The 23,612-nt window shown below is 38.1% G+C and overlaps 1 protein-coding gene across 4 annotated transcripts in view; it reads left to right on the top strand.

Annotated features, from left to right (window-relative positions):
• The window catches only part of PTPRO (protein tyrosine phosphatase receptor type O), a 268,043-nt gene that overhangs the window by 135,278 nt on the left and 109,153 nt on the right, over window positions 1-23,612 (top strand). For all 4 annotated transcript variants that reach the window (XM_060413365.1, XM_027967840.3, XM_042247492.2 and 1 more), the window contains exons 2-5: window positions 8,532-8,805; window positions 18,771-18,929; window positions 20,705-20,857; window positions 22,735-23,178. In XM_060413365.1, the coding sequence (XP_060269348.1) occupies window positions 8,532-8,805; window positions 18,771-18,929; window positions 20,705-20,857; window positions 22,735-23,178 (1,030 nt within the window). The remainder of the gene's footprint in view (window positions 1-8,531; window positions 8,806-18,770; window positions 18,930-20,704; window positions 20,858-22,734; window positions 23,179-23,612) is intronic.

Raw genomic sequence — 23,612 nt, 5'->3', positions numbered from 1 at the left:
ATTATAATATGGTCATCATTGTTGCCATTGTCATTGCTATGATTATTGGTCAGACACACTTCTAGGAAGGACAGAGTCACATAAGGCCTGTCTTTCTCTTTATTCACAAATTGAATATATCCCCAATGTCTTGCACAATTCCTAATATATGCTGGTTGCTCAAAACATTTCTGAAGAATAATCAGAATAAATAATGGAAGATTAAGAAGAGGCCATCCTTAGCCTTTGAGACCAACATCCAAATTCTCCTCTGACAGTTTCTGAAAGACAGTTGTCAATCATTCTAGGAAGTTGTCAGGGCAGCTCTAGGACTCTGATCTTCCTGAAGGAAATGAAAGGAAAGACTGTGTGTGCTCAGTTGCATCTGACTCTCTGTGAATCTATGGACTGTAGCCCGCCAGGCTCCTCTGTCCATGGGATTTCCCATGCCAGAATACTGGAGTGGATCACCATTTCCTCCTCCAGGGGGATCTTCCCGACACAGGGATTGAACCTGTGTCCCCTGTGTCTCCTGTATTGCAGGTGGCTTCTTTACCACTGCGCCAAGACTATCTTGTTGGAAAAGGTTTCCCAGGAACCAGACAGGAGTCTAAGTGGATGCATTACATAATGTCTGCAGAGAATTATGGTCGTAAATGCTATATAAGCACTGCTAAGCCGCTTCAGTCATGTCCAACTATGTTCGACCCCATAGACGGCAGCCCACCAGGCTCCACCGTCCCTGGGATTCTCCAGGCAAGAACACTAGAGTGGCTTGCCATTTCCTCCTCCAATGCATGAAAGTGAAAAGTGAAAGTGAAGTCGCTCAGTCGTGCCCAACTCTTAGCGAGCCCATGGACTGCAGCCTACCAGGCTCCTTCGTCCATGGGATTTTCCAGGCAAGAGTACTAGAGTGGGTTGCCATTGCCTTCTCCGAATATAAGCACTAGACACCATTAATATTACTATTTTTAAAAACTGAGCATTCCATCATTTCCTATGTGGTAACCTTAGCATAGCAGAATTGTTTAAGTGTTCCCTCTAAAATGCCCTCTGATAAGACTAATCATTGATTGGATTGCCAGCTGGTGCACTGGTAATTTTCTAGAAGTACATCACACAGACGGGTCAACAGGGGCAGATGTGGTGCACTTGCTCAGAGACCGCTCAGGTCTTATGTGAACTGTTACAACAGCCTCCTTACTTTCTCCTGGCCTTAGATGGGCCCAGGCAGACAATTCCTAACTATACTGGTCCATCCTCCTGACTATATTGGCCTTTCTAAATTGTGATCTCTCTAATCATGTCACTTTTATACATTAAAGCCATTTACGATTTCTTTTGGGCTAAAATACATCCTGATTCCTTAGCAAGGCACAAATTGTGCTAGGGCTCTCCAACCCCTCTTCTGAGCATCCTGCTGCTGCTGCTGCTAAGTCGCTTCAGTCGTGTCCAACTCTGTGCGACCCCATAGACAGCAGCCCACCAGGCTCCCCTGTCCCTGGGATAATCCCGGCAAGAACACTGGAGTGGGCTGCCATTGCCTTCTCCAATGAATGAAAGTGAAAAGTGAAAGTGAAGTCGCTCAGTCATGTCCGACTCTTCGCAACCCCATGGACTGCAGCCCACCAGGCTCCTCCGTCCATGGGATTTTCCAGGCAGAGTACTGGAGTGGGGTGCCATCGCCTTCTCCGTCTGAGCATCCTACCACTATCTAACTACTCCAGAGCACTGTGGAGTCTCTTCCCACTTCTCCAGGTGACTTTTCTGACCGTTGTACCCCTGGGAAACTTCTAAGTAGCTTTCAAGCATCACTTTCACCCTGAAATCTTCCCTGATATCTAGCCAAAGAAACAGAATGGATCACTATCTTCTTTACACGTCTATAATCCTGGACAATATTCTTCTTTCAAGATCTTTGGCTACAAATTTTTGGAAGTCCAGCTTTAAACAACTTAAGCTATAAGCTGGAAATTATTCACTCATGTCACCAAACTGCACGGTGGGTGGGCCTTATGATGACAGAGACTGGAGTCTTGGAACAAATCAGAAATTCTCCCTGAAACAACTATCTTCAAGGGGCAGAAATTACAGACACTGACTTCCCCAGCTCTGCATCTACACACGCAAGAGACTGGAAGGGAAGGGCTCCTTCTCACTAATTCTAGTTAAAACTTTTCAGAGGAAGCATTTTGGTTGTCTGGCTTGGTCCACGTGTGTGTCTCTGTAACTGTCTTCTTGGGGAGGAGATAGGTGCTATGATTCACCCAAACTGAATCCTGGGGTGCTTTGACCTGGGAGTTGGGCACCATAATCAGCAACCCCATCAGCATCCTTACAGGCTTTATAATGGAAAAGAAGCAGTGATCCAGAGAAGAGGGTACAATCTAAGTAGGGATTTCAGATAGGCAGGAAAAACAGGTATCAACCAGTTTTTCAAAGTTTTTAACTAATGATTTTCAGCTGGGTTATAACTATGCCCCTCTCCCTGGAGTCAGAGCTTCTGGAGTTTAAGTATCCTGTCTTATGCACTTCTCTTTCACTAACACCTAACACGCTAGCACTATGCCTGATGCCATGTTGTCAGTTAGTTAATGTTCGTTGTTGAATTAATAAATGCTATTTCTCCAAGGATCTGTGATTAAAACATCCAGTGAACATACCTACTGAATTTGGCAGGGTTTTGAAGCTCTTTAAGTGACTATTTACAGAACCTTCCTAGTTGAAAGGTCATTGAATGGTTCAAAACATAACTAAAACAAAACCTTTTTTTTACACACTCCAAAATTTATACATACACATAAAACTTAGAAAACAATGTCAAATTTTATGAATCCAAGAGTAGGGATATCTACATTATATGGTCTTAAAAATACAAGCAGTCAATAAGTTATCTATGATGCGACATTTTGAATTTGATGTGGTGGTGGAATGATATCACGGGTTTTTTTTTTTATCTCATGGTCTTTGTGTGAATGATTTTTATTTTCTTCATTAATTTGAAAGACATGCTGAAACAGAAAAAAATAGAACAGCCACTGAATGAAACGTTTATACCGTGCAAGACAGTACCATCAGGAACATTCCAAGATATTCCTTTTTTTTTTTTTTTTTTGTTAACTTATTGGGAAAATTTTAGCCCATGATGTTAATTACAACTTTAAATTTTTTTGAAGCTTGCATTTTCCTCTTTAATGGAATGGAATAATAATTATAAAATAGATGTCTCTATTTTGCTTAGTCAGTCATGGGTAATTATTTTTACCATCTTTATGGAGGTATAATTGACAGATACAAATTGTACATATTAAAGTTTGATTTTTTAAGGTTTTATTTTATATAGGAGTGTAGTTGATGAACACAATAATTTTGAAATACAGCTAATATTAATTCATTTCACACTTTCAGCACTTTTGTAAAAGCCATCTAACCCTTACAAAAATCCCATGAGTTATAGGAATTATCCCTGTTTTATATATTAAGAAGCTATGGTTAAAAGATACCTGGGATTTCCCAAGTTCACAAGGGTAATACTCTGCCCCAAAAGAATAGAAATTCAGACCCTCTGATTCCAAGTCCATTGGTGTGTTCTTAAGGAAATTATTTAATATCTCTGAGTAAAATAGGAATAATGACACTGATTTCTTTTTGAATTGACTATTTACTTATTTATTTACTTTTGACTGCACTTGGGCTTTCTATAGTTGTGGCAAGTGGGGTCCACTTTTCCTGCGCTGCTTGGGGTTCTCATTGTGGTGGCTTCATTGGTTGTAGCTCACAGGTTCTAGAATGCAGGCTCAGTAGTTGTGGCACACAGGCTGAGTTGTCCCACAGCATGAGATCTTCCCAGGCCAGGGGTCAAACCCTTGCCCCTGCATTGGGAAGTAGATTTTTAACCACTGGACCACTAGGGAAGTCCCAATAACACTTACTTCTAAAGAAGGTTGTAAGGAATAAAAGGAAAATATACATATGTATGTATCAGTTCAGTTCAGTTCAGTCACTCAGTCATGTCTGACTCTTTGCGACTCCATGAACCACAGCACGCCAGGCCTCCCTGTCCATCACCAACTCCCTGAGTCCACCCAAACCCATGTCCATTGAGTTGGTGATGCCATCCAACCATCTCGTCCTCTGTCGTCCCCCTCTCCTCCTGCCCTCAATCTTTCCCAGCATCAGGGTCTTTTCCAGTGAGTCAACTCTTTGCACAAGGTGGCCAAAGTACTGGAGTTTCAGCTTTAGCATCATTCCTTCCAAAGAAATCCCAGGGCTGATCTCCTTCAGAATGGACTGGTTGGAACTCCTTGCTGTCCAAGGGATTCTCAAGAGTCTTCTCCAACACCACAGTTCAAAAGCATCAATTTTTTGGTGCTCAGCTTTCTTTATAGTCCAACTCTCGTGTATATAAATATATATATCAGTCAGTTCAGTTCAGTCGCTCGGTCATGTCCAACTCTTTACAACCCCATAGACTGCAGCACACCAGGCTTCCCTGTCCATCAGCAACTCCCAGAGCTTGCTCAAACTCAAGTCTATTGAGTTGCTAATGCCATCCAACCATCTCATCCTCTGTCGTCCCCTTCTCCTGCCTTCAAACTTTCCCAGGATCAGGGTCTTTTCCAGTGAGTCAATTCTTCACATCAGGTAGCCAAAGTATTGGAGCTTCAGCTTCAGCATCAGTCCTTCCAATGAATATTCAGGGTTGATTTCCTTTAGGATGGACTGGTTTGATTTCCTTGCTGTCCAAGCAACTCTCAAGAGTCTTCTCCAGCACCACAGTTCAAAAGCATCAGTTCTTCGGTGCTCAGCTTTCTTTATGGTCCACTCTTACATCCATACATGACTACAGGAAAAACCACAGCTTTGACTAGATGGGCTTTTGTTGGTAAAGTAATGTCTCAGCTTTTTAACATATATATATAATGCTTAGTGCAAAGCTTCGTACAGATCAAGGGACAGAGAGACGGGTCAATACACCACAGTTGCTACTTTTGTCAAGGGTGCTAGAAGAGATTCTTGGACTTCTGATGAGTCCATACCTGTAGCCAATTCACGTCCTTATCCCATATCCGAGGGGATTCATCCCCCATTTTTTCTCCTCTTTAGTACTGCCCACTCTATTTCCGGTAGCTTCTTTCTCCCAAGACTGGCTATAGAACAGGTGGCAGGCTCCTGGGCTCCCCTTCCTTGCTGAAGACAAGCCCCCAGGCCCTGTTTGGCTGCCTCAAGCCAGGTACCTCCAGTTTAGGAAAAGAGAAATACCAAGGGGCACCAGAACGTGTGGAATCCAGACCTTGTTCTGACATCGACTATCTGCCTGACATTTGCACCACTGTTCTCTCAAGTGTGAAATGAGGGTGTTGGACCAGAGAAATTCCTATAGTAAACTTAGTTCCGCAAAGGACATTCAGTGAAAATATTTTTACTGTAGAGTCAAGCAATAGCATTACCAGTCTCAGAAGGAAAAAGAAAAGTTTTAAATATTTTTCTAGCCACCAAATAAATCAGCATTGGCCTTGCCTTAGTGCACCAGATCCATTTCGATTATTTCTAACACTTCTTTCTGGCCCTGCTTCTCAGCAAGGATAGCATGCCTGCAGCATACATTCAGAATTTTCTCCTGAATATAGATTCCAGGAAAAGCTGGAGCAAAGAGGACAGAGAAGAAAGAAATAGCATAGATGACATTTCTTTTAGGCTCACTGCCTAGATCGCACTTGGCCTGCTGCCTTCTACTCATTAGTTCCACTGACTGAATCTGATTAGCCCACCCTGATTTATTTTTGGCAACCTGGGAGCACATGGGCCAATGCTTATTTTCATGGCTGATACAATCATCCTCAAAGCTGTTGTTAGCATTTGGAAGATTAGTTTCTTTCCCTGGAAGCTGTAACTGTCTACAAAGCATCATGACACATGAGACATATATTTCTTCAACACGCTACAAAATTGAGTTTATTTATTCTTCTTTTCGTTATCACAAACACTTCCAGTTTACTGGCTGTTAAAATATACAGCAAAGAATTCTTAGGAACTGCATATTCCATGTCTGTAAACTTATTGTTTTCTGAATTAGTGAATCAACTTCTGTAATCAATAAGGTATAAAAACCAGATTTCAGGTCTATTGGATATTCAGGGCTTGCATCAGCCTCATGTTCCACCTGACCACTGGCAATGGAGAATGGGTCATGTTTTAGATTTGATCCCAAAAGTACAGAACTCAGTTTAAAAAATCTGCACATGTATCAGAGGATGAGAGACAAATGTGAACAAAGAGTTCTGGGACTTTCCTGGTGGTCCAGTGGTTACAACTCCGTGCTTCCATTGCAGGGGGCATGGATTTGATCCTTCATTACAGAACTAAAATCCCACGTGCTACAGGCTGAGACCAATTTTTTTTTTTAAAGCAAATCTGGGGGCTTCCTAGGTGGTGCCAGTGGTAAAGAACCTGCTTGCCAATACAGGAGACATAAGAGACCTGGGTTCGACCCCTGGGTAGGGAAGATCCCCTGGAGGAGGACATGGCAACCTACTCCAGTATTCTTGCCTGGGGAATCCCATGGACTGTGGAGCCTGGCAGGCTATAGTCCATACCATCACAAAGAGTCGGACATGACTGAAGTGACTTAACACACAGGCATGCAAGTGGTACTGTAGCTATTGTTTGGAGTCCATTTCACTAACGTAAAATAAATGTATTTTTAAAAATAAAGTAAATGTGCACTGACAGTCCCATATTAAAGAAATTTTCCCAGGCCTATTCAGCTCACAAACCACTTGGCGTATGCCATGTACTGGTCTTAGAGCTGAAGACACAGCTAGAAATAAGGTACAGTCTCTGCTCTGGAGGACTTACAGACTAGTGAGGTAGGGATGGTATTCATACCAATACCACTATTAAGTCTACAAAATGTTAACATAGAATTAAACTTCTCTTAATAGCCAGATAGTCTTTATAAGTGGTGCTAAGTCGCTTCCATCATGTCTGACTCTGTGTGACCCTATGGACTGTAGCCCACCAGGCTCTTCTGTCCATGTGATTCTCCAGGCAGAAATACTGGAGTGGGTTGCCATGCCCTTCTCCAATTCTTTATTAGTACCAGGACCTTTAAAAACTAGGTTTCTTTAAAAAATGAAATAAGAAGAAAAAAATCAGTATATTTTTGCATCTTCTTTTAAAGGATTGATGTGTCACCTGCTTGATTTGTCTTGACACTATGTGAGGTGCCAAAATCAATAAGCAGATTAATTCCAAGAGGAGAATGCTCCCATATAATTAATATAATCAGCAATTCTTTCATTCATTTTACAAATGCTTATTAGCTATATACTGTGTGTCAGTCTCAATGTTAGGAAAATAAGTCAAGAGGAGAAGACAAAGACACGTGGAATGATCAAGCTTGATACTTGTACAGATCAGTGGTTAAGAGTCTGAACTATATGTGTGACCTGAATCAAGTGACTTAATCTTTCGGGCTCTCAATTTTCTCAGCTACAAGCCGAGATTGAAAATAATAATATCTGTCTCCTGAGATCCCTATGAATCTTAAATGTGATGATTACGTCTATAGCTTACCTACCTTGGTACCTGGATGCTTGTGAGTCCTTGACAAGTTTCAGCAATTTTTCTGTCCCACTTTCATGGAAGAAAAACCTGAGGCTCAGAGCAGTGGAATAATTTGTCCTGGACATCACACACACCCAGAAGGAAAAGTAAAACAGAACAGCAAATGTTACGAAGTACACGAGTCTTGTCAAGATGAGAGAACTGATGTCCCAGTCTGCCTATGGAGTGTGGGAAAAAATCAGGCAGGAATATTTAAACCAACTACACAAATGATTTTTCAAATACTGATCATAAACAATTACCTGGGGACTTGGAGCAAAGTTTTCAGTGCACTGACTGCTGACTTTTCCATCAATGCCCACGGCTTTTCAGTCCAGTCCCTTCTTCAAAGAGCATCATGGTTTCTTTTAATGAGGACTGGTTAAAATTTAAAGAGAAGGATTATAAGGTTTTTCAGCCCTGATTTTTTTTTTTTTTTTTAGTTGTCAGAACTGGCAGATGAGTTGTCAAAGAGAAAATAACTGCGTTGAAACATTCTTCTAGAATTTTCCTAGGACTACAGCAGGACTACTCCCTCCCAAGTAAAACAGTGCTTCTTTAAACCATATAGCTTTTTCAACAGAGATGAAAACAAGCACTTCTCTGAAAGTTGAGTGCCAAGATGATTTTCATTCACTTATTTTTACACAGTTCCATGATGTTTTTATTTTGTGTTCACTACATGGCACAATCCATGAATTGGAAGTAGCTTTTCAATCCAGAAGAATGCTAAAAGTAAAAAAGCCTGAGAAGATCAATAGCCACAATAGGGCTAATATTCCTCTTTTTTATTTTCTGCATATACTAAAAATACCTGTGTAACCTTATTTCAGGAAGCAATGCTTGTCACAACATTAGTTTTGGGGAAATTATCTCCGTATAATTTTAATGAAAATAATCTGAAACTTGACCTCCACTTTCTTTTTCTCTGTTTTCTTAAACAGGATGCTACCACATTCCACGTAACTGTCCGAGATGATAATAGCATCGCTGTCTCTTTAGAAGCTTCAGACGTCATGAGTCCATCATCTGTGTATGTTGTGAAAATAACTGGTGAATCAAAAAATTACTTCTTCGAATTTGAGGAATTCAACAGTACTTTGCCTCCTCCCATTATCTTTAAGGCCAATTATCATGGCCTATATTATGTAATCACTCTGGTAGTGGTAAATGGAAACGTGGTTACCAAGCCATCCAGATCAATCACTGTGTTAACAAGTAAGCATCATATGTAATATGATCCTCTGTGTTTCTTAGTTGGGTGTATTCTCTTTTAGTTCTCAGAGTCAGTCCAGAATGGCAAGATCAACAAAGTTCAAAGTTCTGCTTCACTTTGAATATAGTTTCTCACAGAAGTTGATCACATTATATTGCAACCTTTTGTTTAAAAAAAAAATGTGTTTTAAACAAAAAAGTCAATCTCAATAGTGTATTTTGAGACTGAATGGCCATTTTACATGATTGGACCATGTAATTTGCTATTATATAATTTAATAGTATGATCATAATTAAGTTTTTTTTTCCCACTAGAACATATAGTCTCATGTTAAGCAACTTGCTTTTTGAAGTAAAGAATTTATTCTCATATTTAGCTGGCTCAAATTCCAATTACACATTTTTAGCTGAGAGAGAATAAAAGACATCATTTATCAGTTGCTTTTCCCCACCTCAGCCTGAAAATAGCCTGTTTCCAATGCCCAAGAAAAAAACTGAGAAAATAAAATGTGACTGACATTTTAATCTTTAGTAACGCCTGCCTTAAGAGGTCATGCTGATATTAGAAATTTTTTAGGAGTGGTTTTATCTATATGTGATTTTTACTTTACTCTCTGACTTTAAAACGTAATCTCAAAGTAAAATTCAATTCTACTGTATAAGGTGAGGTTGTTGTTGTTTAGTTGTTAAGTTGTGTTGTGGACTGTAGCCCGCCAAGCTCCTCTGTCCATGGGATTTCCCAGGTAAGAATACTGGAGTGGCTTGCCATTTCCTCCTCTAAGGGATCGTCTTAACCCAGGGATGAAGCCTGAGTCTCCTACGTTGACAGGTGGATTATTTACTGCAGAACCACCAGAGAAGCCCCATAAGCTGAGGTATAGATAAAAACTGTTATCAGTTCAGTGGCTCAGTCGTGTCTGACTGTTTACAACCCCATGGATTGCAGCACGCCAGGCCTCTCTGTCCATCACCAATTGTTATCTAGAAGATGGTAGAGTTTATCACTTAAGCAATGTAATGTCTCAGCAAAGTTCTTTTTGTTCATTGTTCCTCAGTGCAAATTTTCCAGCGACTGCAACCTTTTAATTGCCGTCTGAAATGATCTTTCTGGCTACAGTTAGGGAGAAGGACATAGTGATATTTACACTGGGGTAAAAAGAAAAACACCAAGAAGCAAGAATGCAGAATCAACCTACAGGACCTATTTTTAACATGTCTGTCAAAAAGTAATTAAAGTTTCCCTTGGCAGAATACCAGGAACAGTACTGAGTTCTAAAAATCAGGAATGGCACAGACCCAAGACCTTCAAGGTTTAAAGATTTAATGAACAAATCTATAACCTCACTGAATCAAAGAATGGACTTGCCTGATGAAATACTATCTTAAGCTTCAGAAATAGTGAATTAGAAGCTAATAGAGCCAGGCAGCAGATCTAGGTACATAATGCCTCTAATATAACTCCTTGAAATCAGAAGCCCTCTGATTTGATGCAAAGAGCTGACTCATTGAAAAAGACCTCGATGCTGGGAAAAGACCCTGATGCTGAGGGCAGTGGGAAAAGGGGAAACAGAGGATAAGATAATTAGATGGCATCAGTGACTCAGTGGACATGAGTTTGAGCAAACTCCAGGAGATAGTGAAGGACAGGGACGTATCTTCATAACGTCAAAGGAACATCTAGTATAACCCTTATGCTTAATTGGTGATCAATAAATATTTATTCAATTTAGTTAAGCAAGTAACAGGAAAGAGAGCCAGGGGGGAAAAGGGCTAAGACACAGAGAAAAATAAAGCTGTAGTGACTTTTGCTGACCCAACACTCATTAACATGAGCTCAGCTACTCTGGATTAGACAAAGCTGGAGAAGCCAGCTTTTAGTTAATGGTTCACAAAGAAATTTAAGTAAGTAAATAGTGAAAGATTTCTGGAATATCTTGTTGATATTTTAGCACATGAAGTAAGTTCTATTCAAAGTATCTTCTATTTTCCTTTGTGATTTTATTCTTTGATATGTGGGCTGGGAGATGTGTTGTTGACTATCCAAAAACTGGGCAATTTTGCAGAGACCTTTTTGTTGATCTAAGTAAATGAGAGACCATTATTGCTGTTCAGTCACTAAGTTCTGTTTGACTCTTTGAGACCCCATGAACTACAGCATGCCAGCTTCCCTGTCCTTCACTATCCCTTGGAGTTTGCTCAGACTCAGGTCCACTGAGTCACTGTTGCCATCCAACTATTTCATCGTCTGTTTCCCTTTTTCCTACTGCCCTCAGCATCAGGGTTTTTTCCCAGCATCGAGGTCTTTTTCAGTGAGTCAGCTCTTTGCATCAAGTGGCCAAAATCAGAACTTTAGCTTCAGCGTCAGTCCTTCCAGTGAATATTCAGGGTTGATTTCCTTTAGGACTGACTGGTTTGACTGCCTTGCTGTCCAAGGGATTCTCAAGAGTCTTCTCCAGCACCACAGTTAGAAAGCATCAGTTCTTCAGTGCTTAGCCTTCTTCATAGTCCAACTCTCATATCCTTTGATGACTATTGGAAAAACCATAGCTTTGACTATATGGACTTTCGTCAGCAAAATGATGTCTGCTTTTTGTCTAGGCTTGCCTAGGTTTGTATGTGGTAGCTTTTCTTCCAAGGAGCGAGAGTCTTTTGATTTTGTGGCTGTAGTCACTGTCTGCAGTGATTTTGGAGCCCAAGAAAATAAAATCTGTCACTGTTTCCACATTTTCCCCATCTATTTGCCATGAAGTGATGGGACCAGATGCCATGATCTTAGTGTTTTGAATGTCAAGTTTTAAGCCAGCTTTTTCACTCTCCTCTTTCACCCTCGTCAAGAGGCTCTTTAGCTCCTCTTCGCTTATGCAAATTCAATTGTGCAAATTCAATCGAATGGCCTATCTTGTTATGCATTCCGTGAGCACTGGTTGAGTGATGTTATAATAAATGTCAGTTTAGGTCACTTGGTTGTTCAAGTCTTCTATCCTTAATGATTTGCTTTCAACTTGTTCTAACAGTGATTGACAGAGACTGTGGATCTGTTTATTTCACCTTTCACGTCTTTTAATTTATGCTTTATCTCTTTTCAAGCTCTGTTGTTATGTTGTTAGGTGCAAATACTTTTAGGATTACTATGTCTTCCTGTTGGAGAAGGAAATGGCAACCCACTCCAGTACTCTTGCCTGGAAAATAGGTTAACTTTCTTATCTGTATGCAATGTCCCCCTTTATCCTTGATCAAATGACTTGTGTTGAAGTCTATTTTGTCTGATATTAATATAGACATTTTAGTTTTCTTTAAATATTTTCATAGTATACTTATTTCATTTTTATACTTTAACCTACTTGCATCTTTATAGGTAAATGGGTTTCTTGTAACAGCATACAGTTGGATCTGCTTTTTTTCCCCAATCTGAAAATCTCTGTCTTTTAGACTAGCACTAGCCAATCATCACATTTGTAATATTAAATTTTCTGCTAGACACATATTTTCTGAAAAGGCGAAATAAATTTTAATAACATAGTTTACTTAACCAATTACATTCAAAATGTTATTGTTTTAGCATGTCAACTTAAAAAAGGTACACACAACCTGAAAGCTGAAAGTTAAGTTTTGTTCAGGAGACTGAACACTTCTTCAGGATACTGCAAACTTCAAGCTCCAGAGGCAGCATCTCAAGTAACCCTGAGAAAACTGCTCCAAGGAGGCAAGTGGGGAGCTAGGATATATAGGAGTTTTGCAACAAAGGGAAGATAGTAGGAACAGCCAATTGTTAATAAAAGAAAATAAAATATCTCAAGGAATGTAGCCATCTTCTATGTATGGGAGGGACTTCCTGGAAAATGCTAGTGGGAAAGAATCCACCTGCCAGTGTAGGAATTGCAAGAGCTGTGGGTTCGATCCCTGGGTTGGGAAGATCCCCTGGAGTAGGAAATGGCAACCCACTCCAGTGCTCTTGCCTGAAGAATCCCCATGGACAGGGAAGCCTGGCAGGCTACAGTCCCTGGGGTCACAAAGAGTCAGACACGACTGAGCATAAATGCACACACTGCCTGTAAGCATCAGGAAAATGTTAGTTGCTTTCTTCTCTCCAGCTTTAATGGTGCTCCTTCTTTCTGCCATGCCCTACTAAAGGGAAAAGAGCGGCAGTGTCCCCTCTGGTGTCCCAGAGGGGCTCGTCTTTGGAATTTAGTTAATTTGGCTGCCTTGCAATCTCATCTCTCTGATAAACTCAAGAAAAATTATGTCTCATGCATTATTTGGCTTTTTCTTCTCACTGTTAGATGTCGAGGGATAATACTGAATTGCAGTTTTCTACACCCTAAGTGAAAGAGGAAACCTGCACTGATATCTAAAGAGTAAAAATTAATTAATGATGGTTTATTGTCTCTCACCTTCTATTCCATTTTCAAATACTTAATTACACCATCCCAGTTTTGAAAGCAGTAATAGTTTGGGACTATAAGAACTGGGTTTTTTGGTACAAATATTTCTGGAACATTAGTGGTATTTGGGTTTCAGCTTCCTCTTTTAGAAAAGAGAGTTAAAATGGATGACTAAGATTACTTTTGAGCTCTAAAATTACCATTATTTATCAGCTAATGATGTATTTTTCCCATCTTTATTTTTCTAAGAGGAAGGTTTCTTGAAAGTTCACGGAACATTTGTAGGATCTGCTCCCATAGCTGACAAGTCGAGAATAAAAGGGTACATTTGATGCAGTCATTTCTTGTGTGTTAGATCTTTGTCTTCATGAAATAAGCAATGACAAAGCAATTGGCCCTAGGGCAGCCCTTTGATATTTCTCTACAGTTGTTCTGAGTCTGGCACTCTCAGAGAAAGCTGAGGAACATAGCAAAGAATAAATTCAGCACAAACAAATCATTTGGCCAGTTCAAGAGTTTCATAACCCTTAGGTTCTGACATCTGATTAATATTTAACTATTTGAGAACCTTCAGCATATCGTGGGCACATTAGAAACAAGGAGTAGTTTCTCAGGAGATGAAGTAATACATGAAAACAACTTCTTAGAAAGTTAGGAAATCCTCTTTACACACTACTGTCTCCTGTGTTTGTAAAGTCCTAGAGACATAACTACAGAGCATACGTGGGGCATAGAAATTCAGACATGGTAAATAAAAATAATATCTGAGTTTTTACTTTATACATCGTCTACATTCTCTGTGCCACATCCTAGGTGGCAGAGAAACAAATAAAATGCCCACTCTCAAAGATGGTATACAATAGTGGAAAAGATAAAGAAAACATTACAAATATATGATAAGTGCTGTCACAGAATTATGTAAGAGACTACCCAGCCTTCTTAGGAAACATTGGGAAGGCACCTCAGAAGAAACAATGATGAAAAGTTTAGTGAAAACTTGCCAAATGCATAAGCAATGGAAAGTGTTACACTCAGACTTAAAGTGAATCATAGATTTTAAAAAATGCAGGCATAGGTATGTAGCAGGGCACACCTGTGAACTCCAAGAGTGAAGATGGCAAGCATCTGTGATTCCAGAAAATGAAGAAAAAGGTCACTAGAAATATTGGGAATAACCTTGAATACTTTACAAAAGTGTTTAGATCTTAATCTTTAAGTGACGAGGAATGAGGACAGGTCTTATACAAAGGAATGACATACAATTTGATTGGGGGAAATCTCTTTCTTTTAACAGAGCTGCAAGACACATGTTCTGAATCTTGCCTTGGAATGGACAAATTATCACGCAGATATTTTGAATAGTGGATCAAAGCATGAACTTTAGAGTCAGAGAAATCTGGGAACCATAATGTAGACTTTGGCAGATTATTCCATTTTTCTAGTTTTCTAATTTATAATCTAGTCCACTGGTTAGCCAACTTTTCCTGTAAAGGCCTAGGTAATAAATATTTTATGCTTTGTGGACCATATGGTCTGTGTTACAGTGATTCAACTCCACTATGTTAGCAGAAAAGCAGCCATAGATAATACATAAACAAATAAGCATGGCTGTATTCTAAGGCAACTTTATTTTAAAACAGCAAAATTTGAATTTCACATAATTTTCATGTGTCATGAAATAGTATTCTTCTGTTGAGTTTTGTCAACCATTTTAAACTGTAAATAGCCTTCTTTGCTCAGAAATCATACAAAAACATGTGGCAGGCCAGATTTGGCTTGTGGGCTGTTGATTACTGATTTGGTAGTGGGTGCTATTAAATGATGTAAATTTTTTATACTAAAAAAAATTTTAAACAAACTCCTTAACATAGTTTGTAGCATCCAGTGTAAGATCACTAAGTATAATTAATACCAATGACATTAAATAGAAATTTTCTCAAGAAGCTGAGAGGAAAGGAGAAACAGAAAAGATCAGATGGGGAAAAATCAGTGAGGTGGAGGTGACAGATTTATAACAGAGACTGACAAAAGTGAGAATATCAAGTAGCCTGAAAGCTTAAAACGTTTAAACAGAGATAAGAAAAATTAAGGTGAGATTGGAGGCAGGAAGAATAATTTAGAAAGTTATTTAAATATTTCAGGAAAATGTTGGAGAGGAAGAAATTCCTACCTACCCTTCCAGGTTTTTCACGCTGGTCTAAGAATTAAATTGATGTGAGACAGATGAACAAAAGAAAATCAAACTGAAATGTAATCAATTGTGTAGATGGGAGACCCAGGAAAACAAGAATTCTCTGAAGTGGCCAAAACCTTCTCCTTAGAAACCATCTTCAGCTAAAGACAAAAGAAGATGTTGGGGTAGTGATTTGAGACCATAAAGGAGGAGGAAGGCAATGTACATGAAGATGGAAAAGCAGATGTTTGATAAACAAATGTTTGCTGGGCCCTGAAGAGACCGCAGGACACAGAGAGGACTCTGATCTCCAAGCCCTGCTGAGTTTCTCTCACCACTTCCAGCCCATATTCTTTGCCAATCCCTCTGGTGATACTCTACTCCAGGGACAGGCCCTCTATCTAAATTCTTTTAGGCAGTTAGGGGGAAGATCAAAGTTTCTTCCTGATTCTTCTGTTTCTTAAAAAAGCCTCATGCCAAAGAGACACATTTTGTGGTGGCAAATTTTACTCTCCCACAAAAGAAATGATGAGGACTTGAACTAAGTTAGTAGATGCAGTGTTAAACATCCTTCCTGGGCCACAGGTGGCTGCTGCTGCCAGCTCAACTCAGTGGCCAACTTGGATACAGCTGAACCATTAGGTCAGGTCCCAGGCTGTATCTAAGCATCAGACAAGAGTTCTGGCCTGGGACCTGGATCGTTCCCTTTTCCCTACTCCTGACATCAGAAGTGGGAGACTAAGCCCAGGTTTGTCTCCATCAAGAGGATTATGTCAGAAGACACATGTCCTTAGGTTGGTCACATCAGAAGCAAAGGATACTGAGCTTTCCTTTTAGTTCCTAAAAACAGAGCAATCACAGGAAGAAATCACCTCAGCAATTAGCAGATATTAACAAGTACAAGCCTACAGCTGCTTTCTTAAAACAGTACTTACTCCGCATTTGCTTTCGTTTTTTCATCTTCTAAGATAGTCACATCCAGAACTTTAATAAGAGTCTTCCTATTTATGAACTGTCATGACGGTTCAAAGGGAATTAAGAAACAGGAAATATTCAATTTGAACATAGTTTTTATTATGTGGGCCACCTAATGAGGAAATAATAACCCTATTAAATGCCATTTTTAATTTTTTATTGAAAGAAAAAATGGGACTCTATGGTAGGGTTTTTTAGTAAAAATAATGCGGTAAATTTCTGCTTTGTCGTATATTCTTTGCTTCCACCACAAAGTGAAAAGAAAACCAGAAATATATTTCTAGGCTCAGAAATAAGATAGGTGTCTCCATGAATCAGAAACTCAAAGTAGGGAAGAAGGCTGAAGTCATGGAGCCTTTGTGCTCTGAGTCTGAAAGAAGACAGTACTGAGTCTGGGTCACCAGAGGGTAGGAAGGATTGAATTTGTACACGTTAGATATGACCCAGAGCCAGGCTCACTGTTGAAAGCAAAGATTCTCCCTGCTTACCAAAAAAGGCACATGTGGAGTCCTAAGGGTGCAAGAGATACATAGTCTTACTGTCAAGTACCAAGCTTAGTTACCCTCTTACTCAGAGAACGAGTTTGTGAAAACACCTATATCATCCATAATATCAAGTACCCCAAAGTGATATTATATGCCCTGGCCCTAGACTACAGCTTCTGGTGAGCTGAAAGGATGCTAAACTGCCTCAAAACAGTGAAGAAAAAACAAGAAATGGGACAATGAGAAAGCAAAATTTGGCCAAGGGTTTATGGTTTAGAACAAACAAAATCTATGCTAAGCAAGACAGACATCAAAATTATTATCACATGTTGGATTATGTTTTATGTAGCAACATAACAAAAATGTGTAGTATGTTATCATGAATAAAATGATAGATGAAAGAATTATACTTATTTAAAAAGATTAAGCAATAATGAAACAGAAATTGGCAAAAATAAACATTTAGAATAAATATAAATTTAGATTTTTAAAAACAACAAAAAAATATTTAGCTACAGATTGATACAAAGTAGGTAACTGTTGAATGAACTAAGTCAAATTTAGGGTTCTTATGTTATTGAAATTGAAATTTCAAAGTGTAAAACTTAAACTAAGTCTATTTCATTTAGGCTATAGATGTCCAAGGATCCTCTTGTTGCTAAAACTTTGAATCAAAATCAGTTTTTTCTATAAGAGTTGATTCGTGCTTTGTTGCTCAGTCGTATCTGACTCTGCAACCCCACAGACTGTGTCGATTGGATTTTTTAGCTGAGAATACTGGAGTGGGTTGCCATCTTCCCCATTCAGGGACTGAACCTATGACCCCTGTACCTCCTGCTTTGCAGGTGGGTTCTTTACCTGCTGAGCCATCAGGGAAGCCAATAAAGAGTTAACTCCATGCCAAATTATTTTAAATATTTTCTTGAATGAAATGCATGCTAGTAAGACTCATTCATTAGATCCTACTAAAGAGTGAAGGGACTCTGGCATTGTGCAAGACTTGGGCTGAAAAGTGGGAATGGAGGAGATTCAGACGTAAAGCAATCAATCTGTTATTTAAAAAATGAGTATTTATTTACAAAGTTTTGTGATATGTTAACAACTCATACAAAATAAAAATAAACATTTTTAAACTTCTGTAGAAAGGTTGATAAATATCATGAACTATAATTCTCATAATATAGGATGGTTTGCAATCTTATACTTAATATTTAAAAAGTGCTAGGCTCACATGAAGAAATAACTGATTATTAAAACATTTATGCCTGGTCAGAGCCAAAATATATTTTCTATTGTACTCAGTCATGTCCCACTCTTTGTGACCCCATGGACTGTAGCTTGCCAGTCTCCTCTGTCCATGGAATTTTCCAGGCAAGAATATTGGAGCGGGTTGCCATTTCCTCCTCCAGGGAATCTTCTCCACTCAGGAACCCAACAATACAAGTCCTTTGCATCTCCTGCATTGGCAGGTGGATTCTTTACCACTGCACCTGCCTCCCAGAAAGCCTATTTTCTGTTGCTTGTCTGTTATTAATATCAAATTTTCTTGACTTGGGGGAAAAATGAACTAGGAATCTGTAGATACAGATTCCACCATGTCCTAGTTAAATTACCTTTGACAAGTAATTTAAAGTCTCAGTTATCATTATTTTTCTATGTTAAATGATGATATGAATATTTGCTCTTCCTAGATCTTAGGATTGTTGCAAAAGGCAATTGGAAAAATGAATATGAAAGTTTTTTGAAAAGCAGAAATTGCCACATAAAATATGCTTTATTAATTACTGCTAAGGAGAACAGTCAGCTCAGGAGTACTGAGGAGTTTAGTGTCTTACAGATAATTAAAGTATGTGTAAAATGCTAATAGGTGTCATCCTTGGCACTTCCAAGTATTGATAATGGTATTTTGCTCTTTTCCCAATTCCCCTTTCTCCATTAACTTTCCTTCTGCAGAACCTCTTCCTGTAACCAGTGTTTCAATATATGACTATAAACCTTCTCCTGAAACAGGAGTCCTCTTTGAAATTCATTATCCAGAAAAATATAACGTTTTCACAAGAGTAAACATAAGCTATTGGGAAGGTAAAGACTTCCGGACAATGCTATATAAAGGTAAGAGGCAACAGAAAGAAGAAAAATGATGACTCTTACATTTTACATAATTTCTGCCAAATGGTTTTGCTCTTGTTCTTGTTTTGAAGAAGTCTTATAATTCACTGTTTGATCATAATGAATTAATAAAAATAGTTACTGATGCATGAAAATATTGTTATGAGGAGAGTTAAAATGTTTGGTTCATTATTTTAGAGTTATGTGTCATGCATAAACATAAGAAAAACTCAAATTATTATGACTTACATGTTTTTCTTGCCAAATATTATTCTTGCATGTCTGGTGCAGGAAAAAAATTTAAATTTAAATTTAGAAGCACAGCACCTAATCATTTCCTTCTGAGTGCATTAAGGCATTTCCAGACCTGAGAAGTTAGATGGGGGCCTCTCAAAAAGTTTCATTTGGAGATGGTCCAACATTATTCTCGAATGCTTAAGGCAATACTTTTCAGTTCCTTTGTGTGTATTTATCTGTATGACTAGTTAAATGACTGCATTAATATACAAAAATGGGTTTCACTATTTTTACTGGCTTGATTGGAATCTTGTGGTCAGAGAGAGAGAGAAGAGGGTCCAGGGAAATTAAAAATTTCTAAAGAAATCCAGTCAATTCCTCTGAATAAGCTAGAGAGCAGAAGTGGGCCAAGTGGGAGAGGGACAGGGAGAGGACAGAGGACATTTAGTTTTTGGAACTGAACTGGACAGACAAATATTCTCAGGACACAGAGTCACTACATTTATCTGCGCCAAGTGTTTCTGGTTCTCAAAGTTAATTAGTTGTGAATGAAAACCAGGTAGAGGATACTTACTCAACCACCTATGGCATGATACCCAGAAACATCCCACTTTGACTTGCTGCTTTTATAAACTCCTGAATCTTCCATGGATTTTTTTTTTTTTAATGAGACAATGTTTAAGGCACATGCAGTTACTCTACAGGTTTTTTTTTTTTTTTAACTTAAAAAAAAATCAAATAAAAATAGACTCTATTACTGCATTCTTTGTTTTCAATGAAACCAGATTATCTGAAAATTAGTAATTGGGACCTTGTTTGCTTATTGATCACATGCAAATATAAGTTTATAAATAACTGAAAACCATCACTGACACTTTTGTTGAGCTAAATTCCATGAGTTTAAAAATGTTAACTAGTATGCTCTTTTTTTAAGTTATCTAATTTTTCAAATTATTTTTGGCTTTTCACTCAACAAATTATATTTTCAGTTCCTTTCCCTCATTTCTTTCCAACTTGGATTGGGTTTTTAAGTTTATTATTATCTTCCAAAAAAACTTTTTAAATAAAATTCAATTTTTAAAATTTTCTTCTTTTTTCAGGAAGGTCCTATTTGCCAAATGACAAATCATTTTCTTTAAAAAAAAAATAGGCTATACTTTACAAGTGAGTCTAGTGAAAGCATTTCTTGTAAAATTATTTTTTCCTAAGTAATAAATTGGCAAAATACCTTGGGTTCTTACAGTAAATGATTAGCATAAACCTAATCTCTACAATTTCTATATGTTACCATTTCCACTTAATACATCAAATGTTCCTATAATAAAATTTTAATTCCAATTGTACCTAATTCTTGCAGAAAAAGCCTTTGAGTCTAAAAATTTCAGTTTTCATCTCTAGCCTTAAATCAATTTTTTATTACTGACTATACTAGAAGCCACAGGAAATATTATTTGACAGATAGTCATAATTGTTCAAAATTTTCTAGAAGTCTGTGATATTTAGAAAACCAAAAATTTAATATAATTGTGTTTTTTTCTCAGATTTTTTTAAGGGAAAAACAGTGTTTAATCACTGGCTGCCAGGAATATGCTATAGTAATATCACCTTTCAGCTGGTGTCTGAGGCAACTTTTAATAAAAGCACTCTTGTGGAGTACAGTGGTGTCAGTCATGAACCCAAACAGCATAGAACTGGTAAGTCATTTGAAAAATCAAATTTAGTGAAAAAATAATTAAATTATATGTTATTGTTATATATATGTTTTCTGTCATTCTAAGGAAAATTCTGTTCCAGAACTCAGAAAAAGAATACATGTTTCAATAATCTAAAATTAATTTTCTATCAATGTAAAATGAACTGAGCAAAATACTCAATAAAAAATTTAAATGTCAATGAAATCACAGATTTTTAATCTTTGAATAAAATAGCATGTGATATTACCAAAAGGTATAAGTAAGCAACTTAACTGAATCAAGTAGACATCAGTAAATCTACAATATGACATAATAACCATATGGCAGAAGAACAGATGTGAGATGTTCTAGTATAGATTATCTAATTATTAAAAGAAAATATTAGGATTCAGATACACCTAAAACTTGGCGGTGCTTAACTTTAGTATCATCACTAATATGAAGCACAATCATAGGATGGATAGATGGATGAATGGATGGATAGATAGATAGATGGGTGGGAAGGTAAAAGAATGGATGGGTAAAATAAATATACACATGCTAGATACCCATCACCAATACCAATATAACTGACATTTTCCCCAAAAAACATGCTTAAGTATTCGATAAGCATGAGGAATTCATACAAACATTGGAAATGGGTTATAATAGATCACCAACAGACCCTGCCAATCTGAAGTTTTAAGATGTCATGATTCTCATTCTTTAGGCCAAAACAAAGAAACTATTTCAGCTAAATATTAATATTTTATTCACCTCACATCAACACCTAAGATTCTACTTGTAGTTTTCATTATTCAAGTAAAGAAGCTAGTTGAACCTCTTCTACCTGGGAGATTTTTAAAGTACCGGGAGAGATGAAGACAAAGTTCACTGAAATGGTTTCCTGGCCGCAAAAATGGTAGAGGTACTACTGGCACTCATGGGCTTCCCTGGAGGCTCAATGGTAAAGAATCCACCTGCCAATGCAGGAGACATGAGTTCAATCCCTGGTTCAGGAATATCCCCTGGAGGAGGAAATGGCAACCCACTCCAGTATTCTTGTCTGGGAAATCCCATGGATAGAGGAGTCTGATGGGCTACATCCATGGGATCACAAAGAGTTGGACATGGCTTAGCAACTAAACAGCTATTGGCAATCACACAAGGCAGAATGCAAGAAATAGTATTAAAGACTCAGACACGACTGAAGTGACTGAGCATGTACACACAAAGTCATATAGCAGCATGAAAGAGCAAAAGATTAATTTTTATTAAGAGCTCCTAAGAGGTGAGTGTTGAGCTGCTGTTTGAAAGATACGTAGAATTTGTTGCAGGTAGAGACCACTCAGTGGCCTTCATAATTTTCTACCACTAGAAAAGCATACTTCCATAACTCATAAACTTATTCTGTGGGCATAGTTTTCATTTTGAGAGGCTGAAAGTGAAGCCATATTTGCAACATATGTGTTAAAGTTTCTAAAGGTAATTTCGACAGGCAACTCTCCTAAGTGCAACTATGTCATAGGGAGTATTTTTAGCCTTGATAGCTATAAGACACTATAGTTGCTTTTTTGTAAAAAAAGATCTAGTGACAGAGACTCAGATTTTTAGAAAGGAGATTGTGATAAGCTGAAAAATATGAATGTAACTCTACTTTGGAAATGGTTCAGTCACCACTTCGACTAACATAGTACCATTTAATGTATTTGAAGTGTTAATGTGTGCACATCATGTACAAAATCTTAGATAGACATATACTTGAAATGACACTTGTTCTTGATGTAAAAGGACAATTAAACTCTGTTTTCTGAATCTGCTTTTATGTTTGACTCATTAATAAAGTACTCATTATAATAGTTTAAAAATACGTAAAATGATAATTCTCTTTCTTACAGCTCCTTATCCACCTCGGAATATCTCAGTTCGTATAGTGAACTTGAACAAAAACAACTGGGAAGAAGAGAGCGGCAGTTTCCCAGAGGAATCGTTCATGAGGTCACAAGATACAATGGGAAAGGACAAAGTCTTCCATTTTACAGATGACACTCCTGAAATTCCCTCTGGCAACATTTCTTCTGGTTGGCCTGATTTTAACAGCAGTGATTTCGAAACAACACCGCAGCCATATTGGTGGGACAGTGCATCTGCGACTCCTGAAAGCGAAGATGAATTTGTCACTGTACTTCCCACAGAATACGAAAACAACAGTACACTCAGTGAGACGGAGAAATCGGCATCCAGCTCTTTCTCTTCTTTCCCTGTACAAATGATATTGAGTTGGTTACCACCAAAACCACCCACTGCCTTTGATGGGTTCCATATCCTCATAGAAAGAGAAGGTAAAGTACTAGGAAATCAGAGGACATAAGAAATGGTGTAAAGGTACAGGCAATGGGAACTTTTAAAAATTACATTTAGAAAGAAAGACTGAAGGTAGACAGTTAAGATGTAAAGAAAAATGGGAAAGAAAATGAAGAACTTCTTGAATATCCCAAGGCCGAATGAAACCAGAAAACGAAAATGAACAGATTGGGTCAGAACCCGGTTTGGGTAGTTCACACATCGCAAGTATAGGCAATTGTCCACATTTTATTGCTGACATTTCACCTCCCCCAGGCCACTGAGGAAACTTTGAATAGATGTTGAATTAGATTTCTAACCATCACAAATTACAGAATATCCTGGAGAAGTGTTCTGTTTTCCCAGAACACAAATTTGGGAAGCATGCAGCAAAAGAATCTTGCCGACAACATGGCTACTTTCCCTAGAGTAG

Source organism: Ovis aries, chromosome 3, assembly GCF_016772045.2.
Source record: "Ovis aries strain OAR_USU_Benz2616 breed Rambouillet chromosome 3, ARS-UI_Ramb_v3.0, whole genome shotgun sequence".
Classification (NCBI taxonomy): Eukaryota; Metazoa; Chordata; class Mammalia; order Artiodactyla; family Bovidae; genus Ovis; species Ovis aries.
This window is presented reverse-complemented; position numbering and strand designations above follow the sequence as displayed.